Below are 22825 nucleotides of genomic sequence, written 5' to 3'. Positions count from 1 at the left end.
GTTATGTCCAGGGCAGGCATGCTTTTTTGGATGATAAATAGTGACACAAATACCACTGAATAGACTACCGCAAACCTAAATCACATTTAAACAGCCTACTCTCCGCCTAGAAGTTTAGCGGCCTGAAAGTGAAACTCCTACAAATGCACATGCAATAAGGTCAGCCGCAAAAATAACACTGTCCACAGCTTTTCATTGCTAATTTTTCACTGTGTGTCTTTAGTAATTCCTTGCAGTAGTTTCTATTATGCCAAAAAAGGGTTTGCACTGATGCAAGCTGGCCCAAAAGCACATATTTTTCTTTTGTGAATGTAGCTAGGTATCACATACCCTGATAAGCTGCTTCTTCAGGCATCTTGAGCTCACAGTAACAGTAAATACCACACAAAACTGTAGCCACAGCCAGACCACAAACGCAAACCAGCGTGATATTAAATGAGGACAAACCTGGTGCTATAATGAAAAGAGAGTGTATCAGTATAAACTTGAACAGATCAGCTCAGTAATTAAACACACATATCAGCGCTGCTGTACCTGAACATGTGTGACAGAGTTGACTGATGTCCAGGTGTCTCGTCTGGTTGCTGATGGGATTGTTGAGCACACAGCTGTAGGTGTTGTTATCCTGATATTCCACCTCCAGAGGTAGAGAGAGACTGATGCTGAGATCAGACACACTGATGCTGGACAATAAACTGTTTCCTTTGTACCAGGAGAGAGTCACATGACCCACATTCACCGCTGAACACAACAATGAACAATTCTGCTGTGATGAAGATGATGAAGAAGAACAGTCCCTGATAATGACAGGAACGGGCAGAGGAGCTGAAAACATGAGAGAATAAACAGGCAAAACATAAATCGATTGGTAAAGTTAAAATATTAAAGTTTTTCAGTTTATTAAAACCTTTGCAGTAATGCACTATAAAGCTAACTGTACACTGTAAAAATGTTTGTCACTTTAACAGCAAAAGACTCAGTAATTGTGTGTTCCCTTATTATGCAGTGAAAAACGGTAATAGATCTACTGGGACATATTTTACATTTACATTACACTTACATTTATTCATTTAGCAGAGGCTTTTAGCAACTTACAATTTTACAGTAAAATACTGTTAAATGTACAGATTTGTGGAAAACATTTAACTGAGATGTTTTATGTAATTAATGTAATACTGATAAAAAAAAATGTATAGCCTGAACATAAGTCAAGTAAGTCGCTTTGGATAAAAGCGTCTGCTAAATGCATAAATGTAAATGTAATTTATGTGTTTTTAATTTATGTAATTTTACACATTTTTTTTACAGTGTACTAGAGGAGATTATTGTTAAAGCTACATTAATTATTCAGTGAATTATACATTATTTGAATTGCAAAGCTGTCTAAAATCATCTTTTTGAATTTGGAGTATTGTTTCAGGTGAATGGAGAAAAAAAAGTGTTTTTAACATTAAAGGTTTTAGAATGTGCTGCTGATTTTAGTGATTGAAATGCTTCATATGGATTGCAAATTGCCAAAACTTGCATTTTGTTCACATATCTTTGTTTTATTCTTTTGAAAGATGATCTAAATATTTGTGGCTTGGAAACAGATGCTTGTGCTGCAGTTCTATGGATGTTTTGCTCTCCAGGTCTTCAAGCCAGTCACGTGACTGAAAACTATAAGAGGTTTTTTAAAATTGCTTATAGACACTAACAGTATTACTTGAGGCCCACTTAATAAAACCATTCACTCATATTCCTAATCATCACGAGAATACATTGAGAGCGGTGTTTTACATTCGTCACATCTGTGTGTAGTTTGGCGTGTATGTGGCTAATTATTTTGTTTGTGTGTAGAGTTACAATGCAAAAATACAATTTTTAGAAGAGTTCAAATAGTTTTCAAAGAAGTGTTTGATTTGCAAGATGTGTGTGACGATTAGCATGTTGTGTGTGTGTTGTGTGCTTGTGTGTGTAGAGTTTTGAGAAATGGAGCCATAATTTCAAAAACTGTGTAAGCATTTTGAAAAAAACTGTAATAGTCCGTGGGTCACCGGGGCAAACGACTTGAGTAACATCATAGACCTTCAAGAAGTATACTTCCTTTACATATGTCAAATTTTAAATAATAAAGTAACATTTATTTTAATGCAAACTGAAAGTCTTGAGCTACTCACCATAGACGGTAACATTAAATGTCTTGTATAAGTTCTTCTTGACGCTCTCTAACTTATATATTCCAGAAAAATTAGCTGTGATGTTCTTGATGGTAAGAGATCCAACTGATTGGTCCACCAGCAATCTGTCTGTAGACATCTTAATTTCAGAGTTCTTAACTATGATAGTTTCATCAGGTCCAAAGGTCCACACTTTCAGATCTTCTTTCTGTGTTTCACCAGAATGTAGAGTGACAGAATCTCCTTCAAACACTGAGACTGACTTCACTGAATCTGGATCACCACCTGAAGAAACGGTGTAAAATAAATAAATAAAATCAGGATCCAGAGATAAACAAATGCAGCATACACTCTAAAAATCATCTGTAAAAATAGGGCACACTGTATAATTTGAAGGAATTTTTACCAGTATTTTGAATTGTACACTTCATTCAGTTGTGTTTTAGAGTTAACAGAAATGTCTGTAAAATTAATGGATAATGTTGTGTGTAATGAGCTGCCAGTACTTTTTCTATCATTTTACGGATTTATTTTTTTACAGTGTAGTTTTGTGCTCTGCATGCATGGTTTCTCCAACCCACATATGACTGACATGCATGAACTTGCATTAAAAAAGTTTCAAATTTGGCCCTGGGCTCTGCCTAATGACACTGAACAACAGGATTGAAGGTAATGATAAAATGGCGTATCATATTCATCATGATTGCATTCAACAAGTCAAGACAGAGATGACTGCAGCTGCCATGTCAGAAAAGCTCAAATATTTGTATGATCTGCTGCTCATGCCATAAAGAGCCATGAATTTGTGTACTGGACACTTGCAACTGCCTTGGCCTTTAGTCTGTGTCAGTTATATTTAGTGTGCATCATTATATTGATGATGATTGTTTGAAAGTTTAGTGATAGTTGTTCATGACTCTCTGGGCATTTAAACTGACCACTGTTTTTCATAAAAATGATTTTGTTCTATTTTGAGATACATGACCCTGGAGCACAAAACCAGTAATAAGGGTACATTTTTTTAAATTGAGATTTATACATCATCTGAAATCTGAAGCTTTCCATTGATGGACAATATTTGGCTGAGATACAACTATTTGAAAATGTGGAATCTGAGGGTGCAAAGAAATCAAAATATTGAGAAAGTCGCCTTTAAAGTTGTCCAAATGAAGTTCAATGCACATTACTAATCAAAAAATTAAGTTTTGATATATTTACAGTAGGAAATTTACAAAATATCTTTATTGAACATGATCTTTACTTAATATTCTAATTATAATTTTGACTCATACAATGTATGTTTTGGCTATTGCTGCATATATAATCCAGCTTTTGTGCTCCAGGGTCACATATTATGCATTGAGGATGAGAACTCGTACACAAAATTACAAACACAAAAGCTGCAAATATTCACTAATGCTCAAGAAACAGGAGACACAATGCATTTTTGAACAGAAAGATTGGTGTAAATTATTATTATGTTTTCTGGAAAGCTTGTAAATACGTAGCTTCTGAAGGGCAGTACTAATTAAAAATTAGACTGCTAAATAAAATCTCTGAGAGGTGGTTAGTTGTGTTGCTGTTACAATTCACTGCTTCATTTAAAGCTGACAAAGCTTGGTCCATGACCTCAAAAAAGTAGGCTGTGTAGGCTGAAGTTTTCGTCACCACAAATAAATGTGTTTAAGAAAAACACACACACATACAAAAAAAAAAACAACAACTAGAGATGACAGCACTTTTAACAGATTTGATCCACTACAAAACATTTTATAGAGTTGCTTTTTTTCTCTATGCTTCATGGTCAAGAGTGCTATTCAAATTCTTACATATGTTAATTCTCTGTAATGAAAATAATGACTAAAACACACTGTCTGTTTTTGTTAATGTACGTGCAGGACGATTTCTTTTAATTAGTTTAATAAAGCTGTATAGGTTCAAAACTAGAAATTGATTGACTAAACAAAACTGAAAGTGCAATAAACAAGTCTACAAAGTACTTACCATGTATGTGTAGCAATAATAATGAAAAAATGAAAAGACGAATCTTCATATCGCTGTAGAGTTGAGTCAAATCTGAGTGAATAAAAAAAGAAAAGTACTGTCACAGCTCAGAATTTATTTCTGAATTTACACCCACCTTGATTTGAACATTGCTTACACACACACACACACACACACACACACAAACAGACAGACAGAGAGAACTGTGTACTACTACTGACTATTAATTTTTGATAATTTCGGTAGAAATAGTGTTTCCAAAAAGCAAAAAATAGGATCGTACATCGTACTTTCTAGAAGACAGCGAACAGAATTACAGGGCACATACCTACCAAACAGGTTTGAAGTCAAGCCGTCTCGTAGCTATATCCGAAACTGGAAAACGATGGAATCTGAATGGTGATCCCGGCACATTCTTGTGGTCACAGCCTGGGAATTTACAAGTTCGCACCATTGTTCATTTTCTACTTTTTATGTCGTTGTCATTCGATTGTGTAAACACTATGGAACAGCTGATCTGAACGTGCGCACTGTTGACGTTGACAGCAGCGCGGATTGATAGAAATGGAAAGAAAATAGTGCCGATTAAAACTGAGGTATGAATTTTGTCAGGCGTGTTTTTTGTGATGTAAATTAATCAAGCTTTGAAACGCAAATAATTTTTTCACGTAAAAACGCACAGTTTTGAGGCCCCGGAAACTAACCGGGAGTACTATCTTGAAAAACTTCCAGCGGCCAGAACTCTGACCAGGGAGGTGACTAAAGGGTGGGTCAGTGTGTATGCACTATAGTGCTGGTAAGGATTGCATACAACTTCATGTCTTAAATGGGCGAACTAACCCTTTAAGTTCACTGTAGAACTTAATTTAGTTTGTCACCTTTTTCACCCCTGACGAGTTTGCACCCCTGAATAATAGCCTTTAAATATTCACATAGTGCTGATTGAAGTACAATTTATTACACCAACAGATTTGAACTACTCACCTCAGACAATAAATTACTTGGACATCACAATTCTCCCACTCAAGTCTGTGGTTCTGATGTCATTAATTGTGAGATATCCAGAATCAGAATCAGAATGAGCTTTATTGTCAGGTGTTTACACATACGAGGAATTTGTTTTCGTGACAGAAGCTTCCAAAGTGCAACAGAATGACAGTAACAGAACAAAAACAAAAAGATAATTAACCCTTAATCGGTCCTTGGGGTCTATCTGACTCCAATGGAATTTTCCTTTATTTTTTAAAAATGTTCCCTTCATCTCAGGGGCATGAGACTCTGTGACTTTTCCTAAATAATCTATCTAAACACACACAAAAAAACTGGACTTGAAATTTACCGTTTAAGGTCCTTGAGGTCAGATTGACCCCACATTGAAAATGAATGGTAAAAGTGAAAAAAAATATTTTTTTTGTTTCATTTGTCAAAAAAAAAAAGTAGTAAACCCAGTATAAATCTGAAAAGTTTTACATTTTTATAAAGGCCTGGATCTAGAGCACAAATGCAAATTGGAACGAACATTCTATCTCATACGCAACACACACACACACACACAAACACACACGTGTGTGTGACTGCAATTGAGTGCATTTTTATAGAAATTGGCATATAAAATCAACAAATTTGGCATAAATCTGAAAATTTCCACTCATAAATGAAGGACTGGTACTAGAGCACAAATGCAACATGGAACAAGCGTGTTCACTCACTCTCTCACACTCACACACACACACACACAGAGAGAGACACACAGGTGTGACATAGGTGTCCAGTGCATTTTTTAGATTTTGGCAAATAAAATGCACAGAACATAAATGCATAACAATGTGACACACACACACACACAGAGAGAGAGAGAGAGAGAGAGAGAGAGAGAGACATTTCTGCAAATTTATGTAACATAATTCGCAAAAGCAGACCATTCAAAAGACACCAGACAATAACAACAAATTCTAACCTTTGACAAAAATATGGATTTTTTTAATATATTTTAGAATTTTTAAATATATTTTCACAAAATATATATCATAAAGTTGCAAGGAGAAGCTGAAACATGAAGAAAAATTGACTTGAAACCGAACTGAAAATGAATGAGTCCCTATGGACCTCTGCTGTATATATGTGGTCATTGCACTCTTTCTTTAACTGTAATTCCTAAAGTTTTTATTCTAACCTGCAGATGGCAGTATTCTATCCCTAACACATGGGCCAATATCTAGAAACCATTTATTTTTAATTTAGGTCATAATTTAAGTGATTTTTTAATAAAAAATTAATTTTTCATAAGCCAATTTATGGCGTAGTTGAATAATTGTGCCGTAAATAGGTAAAAAACTATCAAATATCCACAAAAATGCAGCATAAATGTATAGTTGAGAAGTAAATAAAGAAAATGATATATAGTTTGTCATATAAAAAAATGTATATTTCCTTATGCAATCGCACTGTAAAAGTTTGGGGTCTATCTGACCCCAAGGACCTTAAACGTAAACCCTACTCGAGGGGCGATGTAGGGTTAAAAAAAAACCACAAGTAAATAAGGGATAACAATATACAAATTGACAATTGTATGTACAGGTATATTATGTGCAATTGAAATGTAGGCTAAGTATGTGTGCTAGATGTATAAGTGTATAAATAGTAGGGGTGTGCAGCGGAGTCATTATTTGTATCTGTATCTGTGACAATCTCAAAATAATTTTTATCTGTAATCGGATAGATCCGGAAGTGGGCGTGGTTAAACCGGAAGTTCGTCAAATTACATGAAAATACTATTTTAAATGCAAATCTGTTCGATTTGTAGTATTCATTTAACAAAAACGCCTTGTATAACTAAATTATTATTTTTTATTAAAATTATAACTTTGTAAATATCTTCAATGAAAAATTGTATCAAAAAATAAAAAAATAACTTTTCTTATTTTCTAGTGAAACTTTGTGTACAAATTTGACGAGAGAAAAGCATCCACGATCTGAAAGAAGAGCACTAGAAAAAAAAATAATAGAAATAGAAAGAAAGTGTTCAGTAGCCTATACTCATAGCAGAATGACAATAAAGCTCGCTTGAACTTGAAGTAACTTAGATCATGTGTTGCGGGAGTCTGTGAACATTTAAGTCTGTGTTTTTTATCAACAGAGTGCAACGAATCATTTGGACCCTTCAAAAGCCTTCGATCAAACATCGCTTTTCTTCGTCTTGTAATTAAATGTAATGCCATTCACAAAAAGGGCTAATGTAATGCGTTTTTACAGTTGGATTTCGAAAAGCTCTGATTTCTGAGAGAGGCGCATAGACCCCAACAAGGCTATTGATTTGCGCTCATTTCATATAGGCTGGTTTACACTCATTCACTTTACATATCCAGGCCCATAACCAGCTATGAGGTCCAGACCTCCGTAAATGTTTCATGTTCAGAAGTAAAATTTGAAAAATGATTTAAAATCATGTCGCTGAATAAATTCATGTGGCTGCTGCAGCTGCAAAATGCAGGAGTGAACAAGCTTGGCGCAAGTGCAGCCTCCGCTCCGCCATGTTGCCAGATCTAGTTATTATAAGCGTTCCTGGACTTGTTTTAATACTTAATGTAACAGCGTTAAAGGGGTCCTATTATGCTTTTTCACGTTTTGAATTTTAGTCAGTGTGTATGTTTGGGCATAAAACGATCTACAAAGTTACAACCCTGCTGGAAAAACCAGCATAGACCAGCATATGTTGTGTTTTGGTGCTGGTATGCTGGTGACCAGCATGGGATGCTGGTGAGATGCTGGTGACCAGCTGACCAAGACCATGCTGGTAGACCAGCATCACCAGCAAGTCCTCATATGCCCAAACTAATTTAAAGGCTTTTCAACAGCTGTGAATGATGAATAGACTCAAAATGAATTCAGTTCATTTATTTTGAAAACACACAAATATGAACAGTAAAATACACCCAAATTATTAATAAAAACATAGGATATACAGCGAAATATGAATGAAAGCATTCAGGATGTTCCGTGCTCAGCATCATTATAAACAGATATGCTAGCATAATATTTGCTAGCAGACATTTCAGATAATTAAGGAAAGATACCATAATCACAGAGGTATTGATATTAACAAAAGGGTAACACTTTACAACAAGGTTCATTAGTTAACATTATTTAACAACATTAGTAAACATGAACTAAGAATGAACATTACTTCTACAGCATTTGTTAATCTTAGTTAATGTTAATTTCAGCATTTACTGATGCATTATTAAAATCACAAGTTGTGTTTGTTAACATTACTGCACTGTGAACTAACATGAATAAACAATGAACAACTGTAGTTTCATTAACTAACATTAACAAAGATTAATAGTGTAATAAATGCATTGTTCATTGTTTGTTCATGTTAGTTAATACATTAACTAATGTTAACACATGACACCTTATTGTAAAGTGTTACCAACAAAAGTACTTAAAGTAGACTGTATAAACATCATTTTTCAAAACAATAAATCTTTAAAATATTGAAAATGTTTATAAAACAGAACAATGACCAATTATAACCACATTAGAACATATTTCACCCAAAAATGTAAATTCTGTCATTAATTACTTACCCTCATCTCGCTCCAAACCCATAAAACCTTTTGTGCAGAACACAACAGATGCCATGTGTACGCAAAAACAGCAATAACAAAATAGTATGTCTTTATTCACAAATTATGTATCTCCAAAGCATTTTCACAAAAGCACCATGAGATGGCCAGCTCTCACGCCAACGCATCAATGATGCATCATGGTGCTCTCGTGAACATGTTATTTTGTAAATAAAATGCAATGTTTTTGTGCACACAAAACATTCACATCACTTCATAAATTGAGGTTAAACAACTGGAGTCACATGGGTTTACTTTAATGATGTATTTATTACCTTTCTGAGGCTTGAAAGTGGTAGTTGCATAAACTGTGAAATGGAGGGGCAGAAATTTCTCAGATTTCATTAAACAGATATACATTTATGTTTCAAAGATGAACAAAAGTCTTACAGGTTTGGAACGGCATGGAGGTGAGTGATGAGAATTTTTGGTTTAACTAAGACATTAGGTAAATCGGTTCCCTCAGGCGCACCAGTAGATCTCTGCCTGATCTCTGATCTTCTGGTTCTTCTGCTCTTTCCACCGTCACAATCCTGGATTACTGAGCCACAACAGAAGTTTCCACTTTGAATGCTTTAGCCTGGCGGGTTTTTCACCAGCATCTCAAGTGAGAAAGAAAACAATAACCAAAATGTAAATGTAAAATAATAATAATAAAAAAACAATGGTTGTCCAAAATGTAAAAGTACACACGAGTTTTCCCTACTGTTTGGGCATTTCCACCTCAGGGCACAAAAGAGTGGAGACTCACAGGATAAGAACAATTTTCTAGAATTTTCAACACAGTTTTTGGTCACTTCCTATACAGGGCTCTAGACTGCAACCAAATGGTTGCATTTTGTGACCGTTTTTTTCTGCCGGTGCGACTAAATTTTGTGAGCAATCACACTAGCATGACCACTATGTTGCCCCACCTCATAAGCGCTGCTATTTCTGTGGCATATGAGAAACATCAAGCGAAACAAAAGCTAGTGAAACCGCGCTACTCGTTTGAGCAAACGTTCTGCAGAGTTTCCTTGATCAGCTGTTCAGGTCTGCTTAACTGGGGTTGGAGCTAAACCAAACTAAAAAAAGAGAAAGAAGACAACCAATTAATATGTTAATTTGATGTTAAAAAGTTAAACAAAGATAAAGTTAAAAATTTTGATTCATAAATATGCACAACATCTGAAAATGCACAAAGATGAGAAGAAACAATGTGTTTAATGAGAACTTTCAACTTTCACTGAAAAATAAGAAGCAATATTAAGTCACAGATGCATTTTTATTTATTCTTGTTATTCTTATTCTTGAAATAAGTTATAATTACCTTTTGGTTTATTAATGATTTTCAGTCTCTGAAATAGAAACTTTCTATCAATTATGGATGGCATCATACATACATCATATGTAACGATATTTAATAAGATTTCTAACACCGTGTCTACACCGGACGGCGCAACAAAATACAATAGAACCTATTATTATATGATGTTGTCTACACTGCATGCAGTGTGGTGCAACACAACAAATCCCTCACAGTAATCTGGTGCCTCGTTCTATTTATGACGTACTGACAAAAAGTTCAAATGATTTTTAACAGTCACTTTGTCGCATCCATTGTAGACACGGTGTGAGAGCGCAAAGCTTGGAGATAGAGAATGGGAATCTACGGCACTGTGCATTGCATTATGGGTATACAATACAAATCACCAGAGGAAAAAATGACTATTTACGTTAATATTTTTAAGAGCTTCTTGCATTTTATTAGAATAAATGAATTAATATTCAAATCCTTGTGTTATTAAAGTTTGTGTTCAGTTTATGTTTTTGAAATAAGTCTCTTATGTTCACCAAGAAAACTGCATTTATTTGATAATAAATAAAAACAGTAATGTTGTGAAATATTATTATTTAAAATAACTGTTTTCTATATGAATATATTGTAAAATGTAATTTATTCTTGTTTTCGCAAAGCATGATTTCTGAAGGATCATGTGACACTGAAGACTGTAGATTCAGCTTTGATCACTTTTTAAAACATACTGAGATAGGAAATTGTTATTAAAAAATGGTAATTTTACAATATTACTGTTTTACTGTATTTTAATCAAATAAATGCAGCAGTGGTGAGCAAAAAATACTAATACATGACAAATCTGACCCTTAAACTTTAGGTAGTGTATATTTGAGGTATTACTTACTAGACAAAAGGTTCATAATGTCTAGAGATGTTCTTCGACAGGAGATACGCTCTAACTCTTGTGCACGGCCGTCAGCATGGAAGAATCTAGGAACATGAACAATCTGTCACAATGCCAGGTTTATTTAAAATATAGCAGAGGTGAAATGCAGAAAAGAAAAATAATAATTTACAGAATGTACAATTTAATAACAGAATGTACATTTTTAGGTTTACTTATTTAGTAATGCTCTTACAGTGTTACTTATGTTTGGACATCAAAGCCCTTTTAAAATAACTAACAAGCAAACAAACACACGCACGCTGCACACACACACACACACACACACACACACACATATATATATATATATATATATATATATATAATTTTAATTTTGCAAAAGAAAATTACAGATGCATATACAGATGTGATATAGGCGATATCAGATCACCTGTGTTTTCTATTTCTCTGTCAGCAGCTCCCTTCAGAAATGTTAAAATCAGGAACTTCTCCTGTGTCATAGAGGGTTTTTTCTGACGCTTCTGAAATCACAGAACAAGTGATATCAATATGTGTTTACCATGAAAGATCAAAACCTGTTTTCAGTTTCAGCACATTTTCACGCTCCATGTAAGTGATGTATCCGATTAACTGTACAGTGCATACTTTTAGGTTGAATTAATTAGCTAACTTCCATTCATCCGTTGACAAACTGCCAGCAAAAACTTTATATAAAAAACGCTCATCTACACATAAGATTACATTAAAAGCCCAAACTTTCATAAACAAGAGCTCAAGTCTATAGTTACCTCTTATAGTTAATGTTAGCTTACGGTTGAGATGCTAACGGACTTTTTCCGAAGACACTAAACCATTTCTGTAAAGTAAATATTCAACGGAAGCGTATCATTTACGTGAAAGAAAGTGTCAGGAACGCTTTTATGTACTATTTGTGTAATTTTAGAGACTAAACGTACCTGAAATTAGTAAAACAACAGTGAAAGACGAAGTTGCTGATTGACAGTTGAGTTGCCGCCCGTTTCCATGGTGACTTCCTCCGCTCCAGTTCAGCGCCGCCCATTAAAGCACGTAGAAGTCATGCAGAATTTTACGTAAATAATATAATATAATATAATATAATATAATATAATATAATATAATATAATATAATATAATATAATATAATATAATATAGCTTTAGAAATGGTAAACGTGGTGTAGAAACAACATTGAAAAAACATTCATTAAAAACTAAGGCATAGGAATATATTTTTTCGTACACATATTGTATCATGAGGAACAATTTTTTAACTTTGTTTTATGTATTTTTATCTTGTGTCTGAAGTTTAATCACACTTTTTAAATAGCATTATGGTAATCAGAGAGCATAAAGAATGTACAAAAAATATGGTAATGAAATGACGTGCATACGACGTTGCAGTTACGTTGCCAGTAAGTCATGAAGTTACCAATATATTACGATTAGAGGACCTATCTGGGACGTCGGTTATCCTGTTACGTTAGAAGGACATACTGATGACGTTGCCAGTTGGTAATGAGATGGTAATGGCATTACGTGCATACGACGTCGTGGTTACGTTGCCTATTGGTAAGTCATGAAATTACCAAAAATTACCAGTACGTTACGTAACAGTTACGTCGTGTGTTAGCTGGGAATACAGTTAATAACTAAGTAATGACAGAGAGAGAGAGAGAGAGAGAGAGAGAGAGAATTACCTCTGTGCGTCTCTCAATAGTGTTCAGCAGCAATGTCTCTATTATCCAGAAGCCAAATTCGGTAAATTTAATGGGTCTGGCTTCCATCATGTCTCATCCGCTTTCAGCAATTTTTAACTGTACAAAACAGCTCGTTTTGCTGCATGCTTGGTTTTGTAAACTGGTGTTTCTTACCATATTATTTTAATGAATTGTCTTAATTATAAACACGTTAGTTTATGTTATTTTGTGTTTTGTGGCGAGAATGAACCCTGATAGCACACGTACATCTCTGAGACGTCTATTTGATGTCTGCATTTACATCTGCAAGATGCATTTTTTAGGCTGTTTGCTCATCTGCAATACGTCTATAGGACGTCTCCTTTTAGATGTCAAATAGACGTCTATTAGATGTCTTTAAGATGTTTATGATTTGGAGTGTATGTAAAACTGACATCTTACAGACGTCTGTCAGACGTTTATAGACAGCAGATGCTTTCCAGATCAACAGATCTTTAACAGACATCTTGCAGACGTACGTGTGCTATCTGGGAAGTTTCTCCTTTCTCTCACTCTGCATAAGGGACACAATGCAGGGAAAATGCGAACGTAAAAGATTGAAATATAATTAGATTTTTGTGACCTCAGCGTGTATGTGACAGATTCTCCCACCATCTTTCTCAATAAAATCACCTGGAAAAAAGACAGAGATTAAATTTATCAAGTCTTTTTCAACAAACCTCTTTTCTACTCATTTTCCCAATTTCGGTCATTGCGACTAAATTTGATAGATCCAGCGGATGCTCCTGGATATAGTTTGAACTCTGCAGCTTGAATAATGTAGGCCAAAATCATCGGCTTAGAAACAGTTGACAAAATAACAATACATTTGCTAATTTTTGTACAATTTCAACCATTGGTTTTAGGGGAATTAAAAAAAATAGTTTTTTTCAGAAATTCAAAATTCTGGATAATTTTGATAATTTGTTTTTCCTCCAACAGACCTTCCACAACCTTCTTAACCTCTTAACTGTCACCGTCCACCCTGTGGGACGCCTACATTTACTTCACTATTTTACAATTAAATCCTAATCTAATCATGACAAACTATATATCGTTGGAAAGGTCTAAGACTCCTAAATAGGTATTTTACCACTTTTCTGTTAAAAATTATGTAGGAAAAGTAATAGATTAATTTATGACCAGAGGTGTCAAATCCAGGGTCAGAAAGTAAAAGTCCTGCCATGTGTTTATTCCACCCATGAACTCAGCAGCTGATTTCACCAGAGGAGGAACCAACTCATTCCTTTCAAGTCACAAGCAAGTTTCGAGTCAAATCCCAAGACCTCAACGAGTTGAGGTAATTAAGAGATAATTGAGAGACTAATTAAATGTTGATTGTGCATTAGTGATGAACACCTGCTGTTATTGAGAATTACAGAGGATCAGATGTTGATGTTTTATTGGTTAAAATGATGCCACCATCATGTAGATCAGTGTTTGCTTTAGTTGGGCTCTTGACCCTTTTAGTAACTGAGAATGGATTGCTTTTAAGCAATTGCAATATTGTTTCACAACAAACATTTGCACATTGCTGAATTAAAAGCTTGAGGAAGCAGATGAGCTTACACTTTTGGCTTTTATGTCACTTGAATGAACATCATGAAGGTGTCTCTCTTTGGTTTATTTACTGACGTTCAGCTGTTACAGAACTGCAGGAATTTACTATTAAACAAATGCCATCGTAATATTAAATATTGGAAAAAATTAAGAATTATATTGCTCAGGCTTTTAGACATGAACACTTATCATACGATCCTCAACAGTGGTGACAATAATTATTCATACTGTGGTGTTACCCAGCATGCATTGCAGCATGAAGCATTTTGTTGATTGTCACCATTGTTGAGATTCATACGCTGGTTCTTGATGTCTGTGTGTGTGTCTGAGTAGGACTGGAGTTTAAATATTTAAATGCATTAGATTTAAAATTCTTTCTCTATAACTACTACAGCAGTAAATTCATTGCGTACTGTGGTTTCACAGAGTTGTTTATTCAAAAGCAGAACATAAATTTAAAAAATGTTGTATGTGTATATATATACACACACAGTATATTGGATGCAAACAGGTAAGCACCTGATGATTACCTCATCATATGAAAACAACTAACAGTTGCTCACTGCACAGCACTGATCTCTCCGCTTTACAACAGCACATGCATTGCTACAGAGAGATCTAACACAGGAGTCAAGGGTCAAGAGCCCAACTAAAGCAAACACTGATCTACATGATGGTGGCATCATTTTAACCAATAAAACATCAACATCTGATCCTCTGTGATTCACAGTAACAGCAGGTGTTCATCACTAATGCACAATCATCATTTAATTAGTCTCTCAATTATCTCTTAATTACCTCAACTCGTTGAGGTCTTGGGATTTGACTCGAAACTTGCTTGTGACTTGAAAGGAATGAGTTGGTTCCTCCTCTGGTGAAATCAGCTGCTGAGTTCATGGGTGGAATAAACACATGGCAGGACTTTTACTTTCTGACCCTGGATTTGACACCTCTGTTTATGACAAGAGTGCACCTGAAAAAAATCTACATCATGACATGAATTCTGACCTTTGTCACAGAAAGTCTTCTTAGTTGCCTTTTTCTCTATCACGAATTAGAAATCATAAGAAATTATTTATCAGTAGAAAACTTAAAATTTCAAAATTCATCCTTTGAAACCCATTTTAAAATCAGACATTGCATTACCATGTAAATGGTACATTAAAATCATGTTACAAAATATTTTCATTCATGAATTATAAAAAATTAAGTTTGGATAGTGCACTATAATGTCTCTGTTCAAAACTGTGGGTGACAGTTAAGGGGTTAAAGTATTTTAAGGTCTTTAACCCCTTAACTGTCACCCACAGTTTTGAACAGAGACATTATAGTGCACTATCCAAACTTAATTTTTATAATTCATGAATGAAAATATTTTGTAACATGATTTTAATGTACCATTTACATGGTAATGCAATGTCTGATTTTAAAATGGGTTTCAAAGGATGAATTTTGAAATTTTAAGTTTTCTACTGGTAAATAATTTCTTATGATTTCTAATTCGTGATAGAGAAAAAGGCAACTAAGAAGACTTTCTGTGACAAAGGTCAGAATTCATGTCATGATGTAGATTTTTTTCAGGTGCACTCTTGTCATAAACAGAGGTGTCAAATCCAGGGTCAGAAAGTAAAAGTCCTGCCATGTGTTTATTCCACCCATGAACTCAGCAGCTGATTTCACCAGAGGAGGAACCAACTCATTCCTTTCAAGTCACAAGCAAGTTTCGAGTCAAATCCCAAGACCTCAACGAGTTGAGGTAATTAAGAGATAATTGAGAGACTAATTAAATGATGATTGTGCATTAGTGATGAACACCTGCTGTTACTGTGAATCACAGAGGATCAGATGTTGATGTTTTATTGGTTAAAATGATGCCACCATCATGGAGATCAGTGTTTGCTTTAGTTGGGCTCTTGACCCTTGACTCCTGTGTTAGATCTCTCTGTAGCAATGCATGTGCTGTTGTAAAGCGGAGAGATCAGTGCTGTTCAGTGAGCAACTGTTTGTTGTTTTCATATGATGAGGTAATCATCAGGTGCTTACCTGTTTGCATCCAATATACTGTGTGTATATATATACACATACAACACTTTTCATTTTTTTAATTTATGTTCTGCTTTTGAATAAACAACTCTGTGAAACCACAGTACGCAATGAATTTACTGCTGTAGTAGTTATAGAGAAAGAATTTTAAATCTAATGCATTTAAATATTTAAACTCCAGTCCTACTCAGACACACACAGACATCAAGAACTAGCGTATGAATCTCAACAATGGTGACAATCAACAAAATGCTTCATGCTGCAATGCATGCTGGGTAACACCACAGTATGAATAATTATTGTCACCACTGTTGAGGATCGTATGATAAGTGTTCATGTCTAAAAGCCTGAGCAACATAATTCTTAATTTTTCCAATATTTAATATTACGATGGCATTTGTTTAATAGTAAATTCCTGCAGTTCTGTAACAGCTGAACATCAGTAAATAAACCAAAGAGAGACACCTTCATGATGTTCATTCAAGTGACATAAAAGCCAAAAGTGTAAGCTCATCTGCTTCCTCAAGCTTTTAATCCAGCAATGTGCAAATGTTTGTTGTGAAGCAATATTGCAATTGCTTAAAAGCAATCCATTCTCAGTTACTAAAAGGGTCAAGAGCCCAACTAAAGCAAACACTGATCTCCATGATGGTGGCATCATTTTAACCAATAAAACATCAACATCTGATCCTCTGTGATTCTCAGTAACAGCAGGTGTTCATCACTAATGCACAATCAACATTTAATTAGTCTCTCAATTATCTCTTAATTACCTCAACTCGTTGAGGTCTTGGGATTTGACTCGAAACTTGCTTGTGACTTGAAAGGAATGACTTGTATAAAGTAATGACATGCTGAGTTCATGGGTGGAATAAACACATGGCAGGACTTTTACTTTCTGACCCTGGATTTGACACCTCTGGTCATAAATTAATCTATTACTTTTCCTACATAATTTTTTAACAGAAAAAGTGGTAAAATACCTATTTAGGAGTCTTAGACCTTTCCAACGATATATAGTTTGTCATGATTAGATTAGGATTTAATTGTAAAATAGTGAAGTAAAGGTAGGCGTCCCACAGGGTGGACGGTGACAGTTAAGAGGTTAAGTTATCTAGTTGCATTGACTATCCATTGATTTACCTCAGGTTTTGCTGCTGTTGTGTTTTTGTGTTTTTTGAGCTGCAATAGCATTGTAAATCAGCATCCCTAAGCCGAACTAAGCCAGTTGGGAATCTTAAAATTGATTAGTTGTACAGTAACTTACTGTTTTGTGAATGTTTCTCCTGATCAGGTATTTCTGAACCTGCTGAAAAAAAAGTAAAACAACATCAACAACAACAACAAAAAAACCCCACCAATAACAATGTCTTGTATGCAGACTAATATGAACACAAACAGAGATTCAGTAATACATTATCTTACCACTGTTTGGTCAATCGACATCCCCAGCGTTCCCATTTACACCTTAATAATAATATAATTCAACGAAGCCCTTTAATGTTTTAACTTTAGAGTTCTTTGTAAAGATGTTTGTTGTCCCAGTGGACAGAATAAAGCCACATCAAACACATATAAGCACAAGAGTCATATTAAATAGTCTCTCACCAGTTAGCCCAATATGTTCTTCTCCATCAGATTGGCCTGTAAGATAATCACTTAATTTAAAGAATGGAATAGAACTACATTAAAACTTTGTTTTACATAATAAAACTCATATTTTTCTTTGGCAAATTTAGCTATAGGTAACACATACCTTGATTATGCTTGTGTGTGTGTGTGTGTGTGTGTGTGTGTGTGTGCGCACGTTTTTGTGACAAATGAGGACATAAATTTGTATAATGACAAGGGTATGACAGGTATTACAAGGAGAAGGTGACTTTTCAGGACATTACCCCATGTCCTGACTTTTCAAAACGCTTATAAATCACACAGAATGGAGTGTATTGAAAATCTGAAATAGCACAAAGTTTCCTGTAAGGGGTAGGTTTAGGTGTACACTGTAAAAAATTGCTGTAAAATTTACAGTAACTTACTGGCAATTTTGGTTGCCAGTAAGACTGTAAATTTACAAGAGTACTGCAAATCAATAATTACAAGTGTACTGTAAAAATACAGCAAACTCTTGCATGCTGTAAAATTGTTATGATGGTGTGTAAACATTTGGTAAACTTATTTCATTTGATTCTACTAAGAAGGAACATTTCTTAATATAAAACTGCAAACACTTAATTTGTAACAGTAAAGTTACTAAAAACATGACTTTAACTCAAATTGTTGCAGTTTATCATCAGCTATAACACACATGCATGTGGTAAATCACTTAACAAAGAGATCATCACTGTATCAGCAACTCTACAGTTACTGTCTTTAAATAAAGCAGCAGAACATCAGTGTTTGTGGCTCATCATTGACTGAAGCACAGGCTCTACTCTCCACCGCAATGGTGACCCACAAAACTAAATTAGATCTCTCTTTGTAGCAATGATTGTGGTGTTGTAAAGCAGAGAAATCAATGCTGTACAGTGGGGAGATTTTAGCTGTTTTATATGATGAGATGTTCATCGTCAGCTGGCCTGATTAAATTCAAAATAACTTTTTTTTCTCTGTTGTTGTTTATATGTTCAGGTTTTGCACTACCAATCCTGTAGAGCTAGAGCATGCAAGCAAAGAGTTGCTCTAATACCTGGATAAATGGTGGATAAATTTTAAACCTATGTTATGTATATACATATTTGAACTCTTGTACTAGCTAGACACACACATGCAGAGAGACATCAAGAACCAGCATATGAATCTCAACAATGGTGACAATCAACAAAATGCTTCATGCTGCAATGCACGCTGGGTAGCACCAAAAAAAACCCATCAAGCACTGAAGTATGACTTCTTCTTTTTTTCACCACTGTTGAGAATCGTATGATAAGTGTTCATGTCTAAAAGCTTGAGCCTACGCAGGTTTTTTTTTAAATTTATTATTATTTATTTGTTTAAAATATTGAAACATTATGGTGACATTTGTTTAAAGGGGTGGTTTACTGTTTTTTTTCTTTGCTTGATTGTGTTTATGGGGTGCAATATAGCATGTCTTTGCGTTTCGTTTGTTAAAAAATGCTTTGTTTTTCATATATTTCACCTTTATTGTAAGCCGCTGTCTCCTCTGTCATTTGAACGACCGATTGACTTCCTGATTCTATGAAACCACTCCCTCAGAAACAGGCAATAAGCTCAGATTGGTTAGTTGGGCCGGTGTGTTGTGATTGGCTAAACTGCGTACTGCACATTGTCAGGAAACTTCACGCCCATCACCTTCACGGGCGACAGCTGCATGTGCTGCGGTCAAATGTAAATAATGGTGTCAATATTGCCGTATCAGTTTGAGCCAGAATCAGACCCAGAAAGCGGTAATGAAGAGAGTCAAGCAGAACTTCCGCAAGCACGGCTTTTACAAACGTTTCTGAATGAAGTTTGCTGTTGTGATTACATATCATTTTTTGAAGTTAGTACACGTTTGTCTTATACACACAAAATAGCATCGAACTAACTGGCTACTATAACCAAACAGCGTTGGCTTGTGTTTACGTTCTTGATCAAATCGAAAAATTACGTCATAAAGTATACATGGAAAATACATTTACAAAATTAGTACATAATTACAAATTCGGGTCAAAAATGTTTGTACACGTTTGTCATAGACACACGAAATAGTATTTAACTAACTGGCTACTAAAGCCAGCGTTGGCATTTGTTTACGACCTTGATAAAACTAAAACATTACGTCTGAAATTATACATGCAAATACATTTAAAATTATGAAATCTTACTTACAGGTTGTGGCCCAACAAAGTGCCTCTGGTTTTAAAGTTGGAACTGCTCCATGTTTTAGTAATAGTTTCTGTGTGAATCCGGCTCTGAACTCGTGTAGATTCTGGAAGCTGTCTTCCGTAAAATGCGCAGCACAGAGAGCTAAATTAAGATTGTAATTGTCAGGAACATAATCAAACATAAATTTTAACCATTGTTGACGAACTACAGCGTCCGTAGGAAGCCTGAACACAGAAGACCTGACAGCTGGGTGAGAATAACACCGTTTCGACGGCATGGCTACAACTCTCCACTATAACTCTTCCTCTTTGACAAAGCCGCAGAACATGGCCTTGCCCCCTTTTTGGCATGTTCCGGAGGGAGGGGTTGATGGGTTTTTTACGTATGCAACCCAGGAAGTATCTCATTGTAGTCCCGTATGAGTCGTTTTTGTAGGCATTAAACTTCCTGATTTTTAAAAGACATCTCCGCTTATGTTGAACTTTCAGCGCAGCAACTTTGCAGATACTGTTCATGCACCAACAGCAACATTACACACTATTTAAAATGACAAAAGTGAAATCGCAGTAAACCACCCCTTTAATATAACTTTTTTTTTTTTTCAGTTTGGTGATGACAGAATGTCAGACATTTCATGATGTTCATTCAAACAAGTCATAAGCAGAAAACAAGTTAAATCTAGTACTTCTAGGTTTGATTCAGCAATGCTCAAATGTTTGCTGTAAAACAATATTGCAACTGCTTAGAAAGAAATTATTTGAAATTACTAAAAAAATAAAATAAAACAAAGGGGTCGAGAGACAAACTAAAGCAAACACTGACCACAATTATGGTGGCATCGTGCTATTTATTTATTTTTCTTTTCTTGACCAATAAAACATCAACATCTAAACCTCTGTTAATTCTCAATAAGAGACTCTGCAGACATAAAATAACGTCAGTCTGGTTAGTAATGAGTGAAGCTGTTGATGCTGTTTGTGGAGTTGTTTAATCAGACCCCCGCCCTTAAAAAGCCCAGAATGTTGTTTATCACATTTATTCAAAACATAACATTCAAAACTATTACATTCTCACATTTTTCACAGGATTGTTTAAAATAACAATTAAAAAGACAGGCATACTTTAATACATTCGCTTTATGTTTAAAAGTTATTATCTTGATTACTAGTCAGTAAAGATGTACGTATGTGGGCTCTTAAATATATTTGGTTATGTTGTGCATCTCTTCCAAATAACCAACAACTCATGAAAATGATTATCTTGCTATGTTTAATCTATTTTGGGTGACCGTTTCATACACTTTGGCTTACTCCTTTTGTCACACAAGTGATTGTACCTTTATTTTTGGGATTAAATGGTCCAAACATGGACCCTCTGACAGTTGGAAACATATTTGTACCTTTTTTACCCCTAAATGGTACATATGAGTACCCTAAGGTGCAACTGTGACCCATTGAGGGTACAACTTCACCATTTGTACCCTAAGTGTTCAAAAACGGACCCCAACCGTACCCTTTTTCTGACAGTGTAGGTAGGACCATTTCAGTTTCTACATGACAGTCATTGACAGATATTAAGAACAGCTCCTTGCCACACTCCAAAAGTTCTGCCATGGTAGCACTCTTTAAAGCCTTTAAGTGTCTGGTTCCACCACCTCGTTTTTCTTTTTTTTTTTTTTTCAGTTTTTTGGGCATTTGTGTTTCCACTCAGTTTTTCTGAACGATTATCACAATACTTCCTCTTTCTGTCCCGCTTTCCTTTCAATTTTGCCATGAGGTTTTCTGTGGCTTTAGATACTGTATTTCTGTGGCTTTAGATACTGTATTTCCTTCTAATGCAGCTACTTCTCTTCTGCAGTACTGCCTTATTGCTATCCGGTTTCCAAATCTGGGGACGTATGTCAGTAGTTGCTCATCTGACATACTATTGACTGCATAGCAATCAATCTAAAATAAAAGAGGAAAAAACGTAAAAGACAATCTGCCTGCAAAAGCTTTCTTTATTTCATTAAATGGATAGTTCACTTGAGTAAATTGTGACAGAATTTAATTTTTTGGACTAATTATGAATTATTATTAATTTTATTACCCCTTTCATTAGCCTATTTATTTGTATTTTATGACCAACAGATGCTGCAGTTTCACTTTGATTCCTGCTTTTCAAGCTTCCTATATTTTTTGCCACCAAAACATTTTTATTAATGTATTTACTATATGTGAAGTTGAACTGTCTTATACTGAGATGGAGATGATCTTTAATCAAATGGCATTAAGAAATATACTGCATACGTTTATGTTTCCTCACTGGAAAAGTGACAACCTAAGTTTGTTTCATGTTGTCAGATTGGCTTATGCAGGTAAGGCTTCACTGGCTAATGTTATTATGAAATAACTAGGCCTATTATAACATTGCATTCAGCCAGAGAGCAAATAATGACAACATAACCTGTACATTATTTGTTTTGTTTTGCTTTTTACCTTCTCCTCTCGAAACACTGACAGAGTGGCGTCATCCAACTCTCTATCGTTTATTAGAAAGTTCAGGAAATTCTCCATTTTGTAAAATATAGTTTAAACACAATATGCATCCCGCACCTAAATAGGTGGCCTGGTTGAATCTGCCGGCCCAGACTGGGGGGCGGGGCCACAAATCCGTGAGTACAGTT

General features: G+C 35.0%; 1 protein-coding gene across 2 annotated transcripts; it reads right to left on the bottom strand.

Moving 5' to 3' along the window:
* Positions 1-414: 414 nt before the first annotated feature.
* On the bottom strand, positions 415-5220 carry LOC131530710 (SLAM family member 9-like). 2 transcript variants are annotated; one of them, XM_058761139.1, is made up of 5 exons: positions 5148-5220; positions 4496-4592; positions 4164-4235; positions 2160-2444; positions 415-825 (listed from the first exon to the last, which is right to left on the bottom strand). In XM_058761139.1, the coding sequence occupies exons 3-5, from the start codon at positions 4210-4212 to the stop codon at positions 500-502; spliced, it is 660 nt and encodes a 219-aa protein (XP_058617122.1). In that variant the 5' UTR covers positions 4213-4235; positions 4496-4592; positions 5148-5220; the 3' UTR covers positions 415-499. The 2 variants fall into 2 exon arrangements, with proteins under 2 accessions (XP_058617122.1, XP_058617121.1); XM_058761138.1 differs by lacking the exon at positions 5148-5220 and having other exon boundaries at positions 4492-4953.
* Positions 5221-22825: the final 17605 nt, after the last annotated feature.

This window comes from Onychostoma macrolepis, chromosome 22 (assembly GCF_012432095.1).
Source record: "Onychostoma macrolepis isolate SWU-2019 chromosome 22, ASM1243209v1, whole genome shotgun sequence".
Lineage (NCBI taxonomy): Eukaryota > Metazoa > Chordata > Actinopteri > Cypriniformes > Cyprinidae > Onychostoma > Onychostoma macrolepis.
Note: the sequence above shows the minus strand (reverse complement) of the source record. Positions and strands in the feature narration are given on the sequence as shown.